The 14,377-nt window shown below is 39.4% G+C and overlaps 1 protein-coding gene across 3 annotated transcripts in view; it reads left to right on the top strand.

Moving 5' to 3' along the window:
* LOC135102781 (mitochondrial enolase superfamily member 1-like) overlaps positions 1-14,067 on the top strand; it is a 51,992-nt gene extending 37,925 nt beyond the window's left edge. For all 3 annotated transcript variants that reach the window (XM_064008286.1, XM_064008285.1, XM_064008287.1), the window contains exons 7-11: positions 332-489; positions 4,246-4,380; positions 8,231-8,402; positions 9,625-9,806; positions 13,162-14,067. In XM_064008286.1, coding sequence (XP_063864356.1) covers positions 332-489; positions 4,246-4,380; positions 8,231-8,402; positions 9,625-9,806; positions 13,162-13,329 — 815 coding nt within the window. In that variant the 3' untranslated portion in view covers positions 13,330-14,067. The remainder of the gene's footprint in view (positions 1-331; positions 490-4,245; positions 4,381-8,230; positions 8,403-9,624; positions 9,807-13,161) is intronic.
* The last annotated feature ends 310 nt before the right edge of the window (positions 14,068-14,377 follow it).

The raw sequence follows: 14,377 nt of genomic DNA, 5'->3' as shown, positions 1-14,377 counted from the left end.
ACCGACTACCGTATTTTCCAGAGCTTGCTCTGTGACTGACTTTTTTTTTTTTACTTTTTTTTCCGGCTTATGGTTCGATTCTTATTTTTCCTTTTACTTTTATTTTTGACTTAAGTTCTACCTTATAAGAAAAAAGTTTTGAATACGTGGAATAGATTGAAAGAACCATGATATGATCTGTAATAAATATTCAAAGATGATGTAAATGGGTAGCTGCTTTGAAGAGAAGAAGATCCGATCCTTGGATGTTGACTCACAAGACATACCATACCATCAGTGCAACGTTTATAAGTAGTATAGAGAAAATTACTCTTTTCGTGCTCCTCGGCAGGTTGGCTGGGCTACAGTGAGGAGAAGATCGAACAGTTGCTGAAAGGATTCATGTCGCAAGGCTGGAGGCACTTCAAAATCAAGGTGGGGCAAGACCTTGAAGACGACAAACGGAGATGCAAGATTGTACGCAAAATCATAGGCGACGAGAGAACACTGGTGAGTTGAAGGGCAAGGTTGAATTTTGAAGAGGGAATTGCACTGATGAAGATGAGCGATGGCAGGGATGCTGATGAATACAGAAAGATCCATTTCAAAATAAAGATTGTGGTGAGGCAATTTCAGCTGATGGCAATGATCTGCGTGGTAACGGGGCGGTATAAGGGGAAGAAGCAAGTCACCAGACTACCTACGTAATAGCTTATTGAGCAGAGTGATGAGGGTAAAGCGTGTTCTGTCTATATTTATACGTATATTCCATCCAGCATCCGTTTATTCGTCTATCTGTGAGTCATATATATATATATATATATATATATATATATATATATATATATATATATATATATATATATATATATATATATATATATATATATATATATATATATATATATATATATATATATATATATATATATATTTTTTTTTTTTTATGTAGGAAGGACACCGGCCAAGAGCAACAAAAAAAAAAAAATATATATAAAATAAATATATATAAATAAATAAATAAATATATAAAAAAAAATATATATATATAATATATATATATATATATATATATATATATATATATATATATATATATATATATATATATATATATATATATATATATATATATATATATATATTTTTTTTTTTTTTATGTAGGAAGGACACCGGCCAAGGGCAACAAAAAAAAAAAAAAAAGCCCACTGAAATGCCGGTCCCCGAACAGGGTCCGAAGCGGTGATAAAAAATTGAAGGGTAAGTGTCTTGAAACCTCCCTCTTGAAGGAGTTCAAGTCATAGGAGGGTGGAAATGCAGAAGTAGGCATGGAGTTCCAGAATTTATCAGAGGAAGGGATGAATGACTGAAAATACTGGTTAACTCTTGCATTGGAGAGGTGGACAGAATAGGGGTGAGAGAAGGAAGAAAGTCTTGTGCAACGAGGCCTCCTCTTCTTGTGTGTGTGTGTGTGTGTGTGTTCACGATAGGTAGCAGAGGTCAGATATACAAATCTGAAAGCGAATGAAGAAAAAAAAGTTCCAAATATACAGCATCCAAACACTACACTATCAAGAACAAATGGAAGAATGATTAGAATTTTGTTCTCACTGAGTTCAAGGTCAGCACGTTGTTGACACTTGGGTTGTTAGGCGAAGCATGCAAGGTCGTCTTTAAACAATCGATAACATCAGTGTAGAGGAAGGCAGGCATGTTATAAGAACACACACAGACCCACCCACCCACACATACACACATTCTCTCACTCTCTCTCTCTCTCTCTCTCTCTCTCTCTCTCTCTCTCTCTCTCTCTCTCTCTCTCTCTCTCTCTCTCTCTCTCTCTCTCTCTCTCTCTCTCTCTCTATTATGTGCGTATGTATGTGGATGAATGGGTGTCTGTGTGTGTTGTTATACCATGCCTGCCTTCCTCTACACCTTCACCTTTACGCCTTCACACAGTCAGGGTGCAGCAGAGCATCCGTCACTGTATTTCAGCAGCTTTTCAAGACTCAAGATCTCGAATGGTAGCGGCAGGTCACTTTCAAATAAAATACATGATTCCAACTCTCTCGACTCGATTTCAATATTTTCACCCTCCTGAATGAAGAAAAATGTAACCTGTTGTTTTCCTTTAATATTTTATAAGCCATGATTTTTTTAAACTCCCAGTATATTGTATTATCTTTTTTTTTTTTTTTTACGTATTTTTTGGCTTTCTTCTCTCCCACACACATTCATAAATCATTAGTTTTCGCTTACTGCTTACAACTGAATGGTGTTGTCATTTACATAAATTTTTCAATAGACCATAAGCTCTTAGAGTAGTGGTTCCCAATCTTTTTTCTCTTTTATCCCTTCAGCTGGTTCACCTGTTCGGATTAGCTCCTTCATAGGGTGACAAAGAAATGTAAAAACCCTCAAAACAGAATTATGAAATTTCGATCAAAATTATCGTACATAGTCACAACTGCCACATTCTATGATTTTTTTTTTTCCTGTCGGCCAGTAGCTAGTTATTTTTATTTCCCTCAATAGATTTCTTCCTTGGAATACTAAAATTCCTACCAGGAGATAAATTTCCTGCAAGTTGGGAAATACTGCTCCTAGAGGCCTGCGTTTTTCCTTTCCTCGCCATTACGTTCACCAAAACATACATGAACATGCAGACATCACATCATTATCGAAAATGATCTTTCCTTGAAGGTATTTTCATTTGTCTCTGCGGACTTTAAATCTGCCTATGCGTTTTTTTATTTTTTTTTTTATTTATCTTATCTCAAAATGTTACGATATTATATGGATTTTTCTCATATTTGTTCTCCGAAGACATCTTATGCTCACATTTTTACACAACGATTTCAGCCCAAACACTGGATCGATCAAATGGTTACATTCTCTCTCTCTCTCTCTCTCTCTCTCTCTCTCTCTCTCTCTCTGTGTCACACACACACTCACACACACACACACACACACACACACACACACACACACACACACACACACACACACACACACACACACACACACACACACACACACACACACACACACACACACACACACACACACACACACACACACACACACACATTCCTGTTCTCTTTTTATCTCCGTTACTGATGTATAATAATAATTTTGGCGTTCTACTTCATTCCGGCATACAGTAAACCTGAATAACATTTTTACCACACAGTCGTTCCATATTTCCATTTGATTTTCCACGGCTCATTTCCTATGCTTTTCAGCGTTCTGTATTCTTTAATCTAATTTCCATACTTTCAACTCTTCACGTATCTCAGCTGCCTCTGCCATTCGCTTGCTTTTCTTATTCAGCAACCCTTCTGAATCTTCACTACCCCTCTATTCACGTCATCCTTCCCCTTTAGCATTTTTACATATCTGCCTAAAGCCACCTTTGATACTTGTTCTCATACTATTCGCAAATTATTAATTTACTTTCTGTGTAATTTTTCATTATATATATATATATATATATATATATATATATATATATATATATATATATATATATATATATATATATATATATATATATATATATATATATATATATATATATATTTTTTTTTTTTTTTTTTTTTATTTTTTTTTTTTGTGAGTAATTTTCTCAACCGAATATACGTCACTATTCAAGTACCTGAGTACAGACTGAAGTGTAGTGAAATAAGGAAAATTTGTAGTACATTATTGTGAAGTGATTTACGCCAATCCATGTGATGAAAACACTTGGTGTTTTATTTATTTTTTTGTCACAGCCATGGATGTAAAACAATTTATCTTCTTTTTAATATGAGACTAAAGATGCCAATCCCCAAAGAGGATAAGTTAATAAAGGATCTATCATCGTAGGAAATGTAATGAAACCTCCCTCTTGAAAGAGTTTAAGCCATAGATACGAAGAAATACTGAAGCTAACAAAGGGTTCCAGAGTTTACGAATAAAAGGGATAAAAGACTGAGAATACTGGTTATACATTGTATTAGGGAGGTGAACAGAACAGGAACAGAAGAACAATTAATTTCAGACAACTTGAAATAAATTTGTGAAATAAATTTAGTGATGGTTGCGACGATCGATGGCAGGAAGACTCAACATTATTGACCTGTTCTGTGATGGGTCATGATCCATGGGTCCGTCTTGAGAGTTGGGAGAACATTTGTGAGAAGCACAAGCAGTGGACAGGAACTACGAGTGATTAGAAATTTCTGGTTTCCCTCACCTTACATACTGTCTTTTTTATTTCAGATGGTGGATGCCAACCAGAAGTGGGATGTGGATCAAGCCATCGAGTGGATGAAGGAGTTGGCACCCTACAAACCCTTGTGGATTGAAGAGCCCACAAGTCCTGACGACGTCTTGGGTCACACTACCATTGCCAAGGTCAGCTTTGTTCTAGTTTACCAATTAAATGTTCTTATATGTATGATATAAGATTTTTCTGTCTAATTCTGTGATGTATTATAAACACATTTTTTTTCTTTTTTATATAAGAGGGTTATTGGCCAAAAGAAAGAAAGAAAAAAAGAGGGGAAAAATCCACTGATGTGGCAATCTTAAAGAGATAATCAAAAGAATCATCGAAAATTGAAGGATAAGTGTCTTGAAACTTCCCTCTTGAAAGACTTCAAGTCATAAGGAGGAAGTACAAAAAAAGCAGGGAGTTCCAGAATTTACCAGAGGGATAAGTTACTGTGAAAATACTGGTTAACTCTTTCATTAGAGAGGTGGAAAGAATAGGGAAAGAGGAAGAAGAAAGCCTTGTACAGCGAGGCAGCGGGAGGAAGGGAGGCATGCAGTTAGCAAGATCAGAAGAGCAGTTAGCATGAATATAGCGGTAGAAAACAGCAAGAGATGCAGCATTGCGGCGATGAAAAAGAGGCTTAAAATAGTCAGTTATAGGAGAGGAATTGATAAGACAAAAAGCTTTTGCTTTCACCTTGTCCAGAATAGCGGTATAAGTGGAATCCACTCTTCCCCCCCATCCCCCTCCGTCCACTCCGCTATACATATGGAGCATACTAAATAAAAAAAAAAATTCATAAAAAATTTATTTATGTACCAATCTTCATGAAACTTTCACCTAATACTATGTGTAATAGGCTCTAACACATTATTAACAAATGAAAACAATATCGGGAAAAAAAACTATTACCTACGGTATACGCGTTAATTAACGCGTAAGTCATCCACCCAAAATCGTCACCTATCACTTCGAAACCTACATCCCCAAACAGAACTACCCAAGACCTTTCAAATGATGTATAATACTTACTTATTTAAGGGTATCCTATTGTGCGCAATCAGTGTTTAACTTTGAGCGCGTTTTTCTCGAAACTTCCATTTCTCGGTTACGTCGTTGTTGCACCGCGCGCCTGAGTCTTCATACATGGACAGATAAGGTCCCTGTACAGAGTTGGCAGCTGTGGGGCTGAGGAAAACTGGCGGAGACTACTCGGAACACCTAACTTCATAGCAGCTGCTCTAACTAGAGATAAGATGAGTTTCCAGTTTAGATTATAAGTAAAGGACAGACCGATGATGTTTAGTATAGAAAAGGGGGGCAGTTGAGTGTCATTGAAGGGGAGGGGATAGTTGTCTTGGAGGTTGTATCGAGCTAATAGATGGAGGAATTGAGTTTTTGAGGTACTGAACTATACTAAGTTTGTTCTGTCGTAATCAGAAATTTTCGAGAGCTCGGAAGTCAGGCGTTCTGTGGCTTCCCTGCATGAACTATTTACTTCCTGAAGGGTTTCACGTCTTTGAAAAACGTGAATAAATGCAGGGTGGTATCATCACCGTAAGAGTGGATAGAACAAAAAATTTGGTTTAGAAGATCATTGATTAATAATAAGAAGAGAGTGGATGACAAGACAGAACCCTGGGGAACACCAGTGTTAATATATTAAAGAGAAGAACAGTGACCGTCAACCACAGTAGCAATAGAACTGTCAGAAAGGAAACTTGAGATGAAGTTACAGAGTGAAAGATAGAAGCCATAGGAGGGTAGTTTGGAAATCAAAGCCAGACACTATCAAAAGCTTTTGATATGTTTAAGGCAACAGCAAAAGTTTCACCAAAATCTCTGAAAGAGGATGACCAAGACTCAGTAAGGAAAGCCAGATCAGATAGCAGGTTATGAAGTGATAGATGTTTAAGAATCTTCCTGTTGAGGATAGATTAATAAATCATTACTTGAGCTAGGCAGGAAGTTAAAACAATAGGACGATAGTTTGAGGGATTAGAACAGTCACCCTTTTTAGGAGCAGACTGAATGTAAGCAGACTTCCAACACGAAGGAAAGGTAAATGTTGACAGACAGAGTTGAAAGAGTTTAACTAGGCAAGGTACAAGCATGGAGGCACAGTTCCAGAGAACAATAGGAGGGATCCCATCAGGTCCATAAGCCTTCCGAGGGTTTAGACCAGCAAGGGTATGGAAAACATCACTATGAAGAATCTTAATGGGTAGCATGAAGTTGTCAAAGGGTGGAGGAGAGGGAGGAATAAGCCCTGAATCATCCAAGGTATGGTAAAAAAAATTTTAGCAAAGATCTGAGCAAAGAGTTCAGCTTTAGAAATAGATGAGATGGCAGTGGTACCATCGGAACAAAGAAGCAAGGTTATTATTGGAGATGTTTTCACTAAGTACCAGAAGTCACGAGGGGAGTTAGGTCTTGAAAGATTTTGACACTTTATTAATGAAGGCGTTTTTGGCTAGTTGGAGAACAGACTTGGCATGATTCCGGGCAGAAACATAAAGTGCAAGAAATTCAGGTGATGGAAGGCTCTAGTACTTTTTGTGGACCAGCTCTCTGTCATGTATAGCAAGAGAACATGTTGTGTTAAACCTAGGTTTGAAAGGTTAAGGTCAAGAGAAAGAAAGGAATGTACAGCTCCATGCCAGTCACTATCACCTCTGTTATGCGCTCATCATATAGAGACGGATCTCTGACATGGAAACAGTAGTCATTCCAAGGAAAATCATCATAATACCTCCTCAGGTCTCCTTAATTACCAGAGCCAAAATACCACCGCTTTGGGTGATCCTGAGGGGGGATTAGAGCGATAGATCAAGATACAGATATGAGATTGTGATCGGAGGAGCCCAACGGAGAAGATAGGGTAACAGCAAAAGCAGAAGGATTAGAGGTTAGGTAAAGGTCAAGAATGTTGGGCGTATCCCCAAGACCCTCAGGAATACGAGTAGGGTGTTGCACCAGTTGCTCTAGGTCGTGGAGGATAGCAAATTTAAAGGCTGGTTCACCAGGATGTTCAATGAAGGGAGAGGAAAGCCAAAGCTAGTGGTGAACATTGAAATTTCCAAGAATAGAGATCTCAGGAAAAGGGAAGAGAGTCAGAATGTGCTTCACCTTGGAAGTTAAGTGTCAAAGAATTTCTTGTAGTCATAGAGAAGTTAGGTGAGAGCTATACAGCACAGATAAATTTAGTTTGAGAGTGACTCTGTAGTTACACCCAGATGGTGAAAAACGTGGAAGATTGAAGAACTTAAGCACGAGAGCAGGTTAAGTCATTACACACATAGACGCAACATCCATTTTTGGATTTAAAATGAGGGTAGAGAAAGTAAAAGGGAACAGAAAAAAGGGCTACTGTCAGTTGCCTCAGATACCTGTGTTTCAGTGAGGAAAACATGAGGTTTGGTAGAGGAGATGTGGTGTTCTACAGATTGTAAATTAGATATAAGACCCCGAATTTTGCAGAAGTTAATGAAGAAAAAGTTGGAGTGTTGTCAAGACACTTATGGTCGATACCAGATAAGCACACCGATCAGTGGACATTTGTGGTCCCCTCCCCAGATGGGGCAAGGCTGGTGTAGGAGTTGCCATAATAATTTTGAATTTTGAGTGAAGGATGTGTGAGTGTGTGAGTGTGCATGTAGTTTTGTGTGAAGAAAGAGAGTTGTCTTTAGAGGACAGGGTGTGACTGCCTCCTTCTGTTGTGAGACACAAAGGGAAACGTTCAGTTAGGTCACAACTAGGATTAATGATAAGTTCACAGCACTCCCTGATCCAGTGTTTTAGACCTCACTGGAAGTAATTATCGTTTCGGCAGGTGTCTACTGCCTCCTCCTGTCTTCGCACTAAATTTATATTTATCAGATTTTCGTTCATAACTTAACATTTGTTATTATGTATTGGTCAGTCTATTTCCTCATCTGGTTGCTCTTTATACTGGTATAATTGATTTTTCTAATGAAACCAATTTCCCAGGCTCTCAGGCCGCTCGGTATTGGGGTGGCGACTGGAGAGATGTGTCACAACAGGGTGATCTTCAAGCAGCTTCTGCAGGCTGGTGCTATCGACTACTGCCAGATTGATGCTTGCAGGATGGGTGGCGTGAACGAGGTCCTTTCCGTGTACCTCATGGCAAAAAAGTTCAATGGTGAGGCAAAGACACAATGGGTAGGGAAATTAGGAAAGCGAAAAAAAGTTATGAAACTGGGGTTAAAAGAGAAAAGATAACCTTGTCTCTAAAAGCTGAGAGCAAATACGAGAAAGGAGATGTGAGGAAAGATGAGCAGAAGATAGGGAATGGAGAAGGAAATGAGGTTTATAAACGCAAATTTAAACGTTGAAGGTTCATGAGTGAGACAAAAGACCTTGGGGGAAAGAAGAAATAGAGTAAGGGAATTAAAGTCAAGGGAAAATAAAACTATACAGAATGAAAGACATGAAGGGACCAGATAGAGTGATACATTAATAAACCAGTTGGAGAAGGAAGAAGTCATGAAAGGGAGTTCTCTCTCTCTCTCTCTCTCTCTCTCTCTCTCTCTCTCTCTCTCTCTCTCTCTCTCTCTCTCTCTCTCTCTCTCTCTCTCTCTCTCTCTCTCTCTCTCTATGCAATTTATTTATATACGTTTTTGTATATGTATATGTAGTGGTAAACTTTGGAATTATCTTCCCATTTCCTTACTTTTTTTTTCTGATTTAAGATCTGAACTGTTTCAGAAGAGTAACAAGACCCGTTAGACACTAGATTGTCCATCTCTTGGATATTCTACTGCTGTTTAGTTTGGGACGGCATTTTGAGCGTTCATTGTTATTATTATTATTATTATTATTATTATTATTATTATTATTATTATTATTATTATTATTATTATTATTATTGCCCTGAGCCTATCTTCCAGTGTGTCTGTGTGTGTGTGTGTGTGTGTGTGTGTGTGTGTGTGTGTGTGTGTGTGTGTGTGTGTGTGTACTTCACTTTGGGAATTTTTTTTTTTCGAATTCTTTGTTGCCCTTAGGCGGTGTTCCTCTTACATAAAGAAAAAAAAAGTGTGGGTTGTAAGGCGAGGGATTATAATCACGCTATCCCGTTATGCGGTCTAAGGAATACTTCAAGAAAGGTCACTATGAGATCTAAGCTCTTTCCGGAGGGGAACAACAGACTGTTTTAGGGTAAACACACACACACACACACACACACACACACACACACACACACACACACACACACACACACACACACACACACACACACACACACACACACACACACACACACACACACACACACACACCTTTTGTGTGTAGTTTATAAGATTGCATTTTGCTTTAAGAGAAGGGGTAAAAGCAGATTTCTTAAGGTATCAGTTTTGTTGCAGTTCCCGTGTGTCCTCACGCCGGCGGGGTCGGCCTATGCGAGATGGTTCAGCACCTACAAATGTGGGATTACGTGAGTGTGTCGGGCACCACCAAAGACCGCATGATTGAGTACGTGGGGATTCTCTCCGAGCACTTCAAAAACCCCAGAAGAATCAATAGATGTCACTACATCGCCCCGAAGGTAAGACGGGCATAAGGGGAATGGTGATCAACTGAAGGAGAAAATTTGGAAATGCACACACCGGCCAAGGAAAAAACAATAAAAAAAAAAAAAAAAAAAAACACTGAGATGCCGGCCCCTGAATAGGCTCCGAAGCGGTAGCCAAAAATTGAAGGATAAGTGTCTTGAAAACCTTGAAGGAGTTCAAGTCATAGGAAGGTGGAAATACAGAAACAGGCAGGGAGTTTCAAAGTTTATCAGAGAAAGGGATGACTGACAGAGAATACTGGTTAACTTTTGCATTACAGAGCTGGACAGAATAGGTGTGAGAGAAAGAAGAAAGTCTTGTGTAGTGAGGCCGCGGCAGAAGGGGAGCCATGCAGTTACCAAGGTCAGAAGAGCAGTTGGCTTGAAAATAACGGTAGAAGATAGCAAGAGATGCAACATTGCGGCGATGAGAAAGGGGCTAAAGACAGTCAGTTAAAGGAGAGGAGTTGATGAGACGAAAAGCTTTTCATTCCACCCTGTCTAAAGGAGCGGTATGAATGGAACACTCCCCAACATGTGAAGCATACTCCATACATGGACGGATAAGGCTCTTGTACAGAGTTAGCAGCTGGGGGTGAGAAAAACTGGCGGAGACGTCTCAGAATGCTTAAGTTCAGAGAAGCTGTTTTAGCTAGAGATAAGATGTGAAGTTTCCAGTTTACATTATAAGAAAAGGACAGACCGAGGATGTTCAGTGGAGAAGAGGGTGACAGTGAGTGTCACTGAAGAAGAAGGGACAGTTGTCTGGAAGGTTGTGTCGAGTTGATAGATGGAGGAATTGAGTTTTTGAGACAATGAACAATGCTAAGTTTGCTCTGCCCCAGTAAGAAATTTTAGAGAGATTAGAAGTCAGGCTTTCTTTGGTTTCCATATGTGAACTGTTTATTTCCTGAAGCGTTGGACGTCCACAAAAAGACATGGGAAAGTTCAGGGTGGTATCATCAGCATAGGAGTAGATAGAACAAGAAGTTTGGTTTAGAAGATGCTTGATGAATAATAGGAAGAGAGTGGGTGCCAGGACAGAACCCTGAGAAACATCACTCTTAATATATTTAGAAGAACAGTGACCTACCACAGCAGCAATAGAACGGTCAGAAAGGAAACTTGAGATGAAGTTACAGAGAGAAGGATAGAAGCCATAGGAGGGTAGTTTAAAAATCAAAGCTTTGTACCAGACACTATGAAAAGCTTTTGATATGTGTAAGGCAACAGCAAAAGTTTCACCAAAATCTCTGAAAGAGGATGAGCAAGACTCAGTAAGGAGAGCCAGAAGATCACTAGTAGAGCGGCCTTGACGGAACCCATACTGGCGATCAGATAGAAGGTTGTGAAGTGGTAGGTGTTTAAGAATCTCCCTGTTGAGGATAGATTAAAAACTTTAGATAGGAAGGAAATTAAAGCAATAGGACGGTAGTTTGAGGGATTAGAACGGTCACCCTTTTTAGGAACAGGCTGAATATAGGCAAACTTCCAGCAAGAAGGAAAGATAGATGTTGATAGACGGATAGATGTTGATAGAGTTGAAAGAGTTTGACTAGGTAAAGCGCAAGCACAGCGGCGCAGTTTAAGAGAATGATAGGATTACCCCATCATTACCCCATCAGGTCCATAAGCCTTCCGAGGGTTTAGGCCAGCGAGGGCATGGAAAACATTTTTGCGAAGAATTCTAAAAGGTAGCATGAAGTAGTCAGAGGATGGAGGAGAGAGAGAGAGGAACAAGCCCTGAATCGTCCAAGATAGAATTTTTAGCAAAGGTTTGAGGGAAGTATTCAGCTTTAGAGATGTGATAGCAGTAGTGCCATCTGGTTGAAATAGAGGGAAAGAAGAAGAAAAGTTATTTTACATGTTTTTTGGCTAGGTGCCAGAAGTCATAAGGGGAGTTAGATTTTGAAAGTTTTTAACACTTTCTATTAATGAAGGAGTTTTTGGCTAGGTTGAGAACAAACTTGGCATGGTTGCAGGGAGAAATATAAAGTGCATGAGATTTTGGTGATGGAAGGCTCTAGTACTTTTTGTGGGCCACCTCTCTATCATGTAGAGCACGAGAACAGGCTGTGTTAAACCAAGGTTTTGAAGGTTAAGGTCGAGAAAAAGAGTGAGGAATGTACGTCTCCATGCCAGACACTATCACCTCTGTTATGCGCTTAGCACAGAGACGGGTCTCTGACACGAAAGCAGTAGTCATTCTAAGGAAAATCAGCAAAATACGTTTTCAGGTCCCCCCCTACTATCAGAGGCAAAACGCCAGAGGCATCTCCGTTTAGGGGAATCCTGAGAAGGGATTGGAGTGATAGAACAAGATACAGACATGAAATTGTGATTGGAGGAGCCCATCCAAGGAAAGGGTAACAGCAGCAGAAGGATTAGAGGTTAGGAAAAGTTTAAGAATGTTGGGCGTATCTTCAAGACAGTCAGGAATATGAGTAGGGTGTTGCACCAATTGCTCTAGATCATGGAGGATATCAAAGTTGAAGGCTAGTTCACCAGGATGGTCAGTGAAAGGAGACGAAAGGCAAAGCTGGTGGTGAACATTGAATTCTCCAAGAATGGAGATCTCCGCAAAAGAAAAGAGAGTCAGAATGTGCTCCACTTTGGAAGTTAAGAAGTCAAAGAATTTCTTATAATCAGAGGAGTTAGGTGAGAGGTATACAACACAGATAAATTTAGTTTGAGAGCGACTCTGTAGTCGTAGGCTGATGGTGGAAAACTCGGAAGCTTCAAGAGCGTGGGCACAAGAGCAGGTTAAATCGTTGCCCACACAAACCCAGCATTTAACTTTGGATTGAAAAGGAGGATAGAGAAAGTAGGAGGGAACAGAAAAAGGGGCTATTCTCAGTTGCCTCAGACACCTGTGTTTCAGTGAGGAAAAGATGAGGTTTTGTATAGGAGAGGTGATGTTCTACAGATTGAAAATCAGATCTAAGACTGCGAATGTTGCAGAAATTAATGAAGAAAAAGTTGAGGGGGCGTTTCAAGACACTTTTTAGGGTTGATACCAGTAGAGCAGTCCGACCTGGGGACATTTGTGATCACTTCCCCAGATGGGGACTCTGAGGCTGGTGTAGGAGTTGCCATGGTAATTCTTTATTTTGAGTTAAGGGTGTATGTGTAATTAGGTGCTTGTAGTTTTGTGTGATGTAAGAGAGTTGTCTTTAGTGATGTAGTTGTTGTAGAGGAATTTAATCAGAGGATGTGATGAAAGAAAAAGACAATGAATGCGTGAATAATTTACTGTTAGGTAATTTGACGTTGTTGCTATGGTCAACGAGCGTCCCCTCACCAACTCAGTAACGAGTCACTGTTTAATACAAATTCCTGTCTTTTGCAGGTGCCTGGCTACAGCGTTGAGATGTGGGAGAAATCTCTGCTGGACTATGAGTACCCTTATGGTCCCAAGTGGAAGAAGCTATTCCTTGATGGAAAATACCGGGACCCTCAGACCAGCCCGCCGCCATGGGTGGAGCGTCGCCTGTCCGGAGACATCAACATGCGCTAAACAAGGGACAGACAACCATTGGTTAACTAAAGCCAGATTCTCCCTATATCTAATTTTGATGAAAAAAAAAAAAAATAGATAAATAAAATAAACAAATAAATAAATAAAAACAAAAAAATAAATCAAATAAAAAAAAATTGGTGAAAAGGACTTGATCACTCGTTTCTGACACACACACACACACACACACACAACGTGATCATACAGCATACTTGCCTGCTTGTCTGTGCTATCGGGACATCCTTTCCACTGCCGTGTGTATTTACCTAGTTGTATTGTACAGGGCACGAGCTAAAGCTCATTTTGTCCTGTCTCCATATCCATGGGGACATGACAAAATGTGTGTGTGTGTGTGTGTGTGTGTGTGTGTGTGTGTGTGATAGATATCTTTGGTACCACAACGCACTCACAACAGAACAGGAATGTTGAAGTGGAAAACTAGGAGCTAGTTACATGAAAACAACAAATAAATAGTGCATATACTTCTATTGAAGCAGAAAGATGACATGTTTTCCTGTGTAACCTTGAAATATTGCGCAATGGACTACTTTTGTAAATATCTAGTAAAGACTGATTATAGCTATACTGTGCTTGTATTTGCTTTCGACATTATAGATAATGACAAAACTGCACTTTTGTTTTGTTCATATGAATTCTTATTGGGATGGCTCTTCTTTTTTTACAGAGCCAAAATTTGGCTCTGTAAAAACGATTAATAAAGTCACGCAATAAAGGGAAGTGTTGATTCATTTCCTATCCGTACACACCCATGTACGGAAATATACAGTGACAGTAGGACAAGGTAGTTACCAATCGTAGGAGAATATTACAGCCCTATCATAAACACTCCGTCACACCAAAGAAGTGTACGCAACTTGGGAAACGCTAACATGACGAATGGAAATCCGGTGTATTACATCAGAAAAAGACAAATGAGCGAGGGTTGCCATGACCGTTGAAGTCCCTCGGGAAACTGCAGTGTTCGTTGTAAGGACGAGAAATATGTGAGAAAAAATGATGGATGCAGCATGAGAGAGAGAGAGAGAGA

This window comes from Scylla paramamosain, chromosome 8, assembly GCF_035594125.1.
Source record: "Scylla paramamosain isolate STU-SP2022 chromosome 8, ASM3559412v1, whole genome shotgun sequence".
NCBI lineage: Eukaryota > Metazoa > Arthropoda > Malacostraca > Decapoda > Portunidae > Scylla > Scylla paramamosain.
This window is presented reverse-complemented; position numbering and strand designations above follow the sequence as displayed.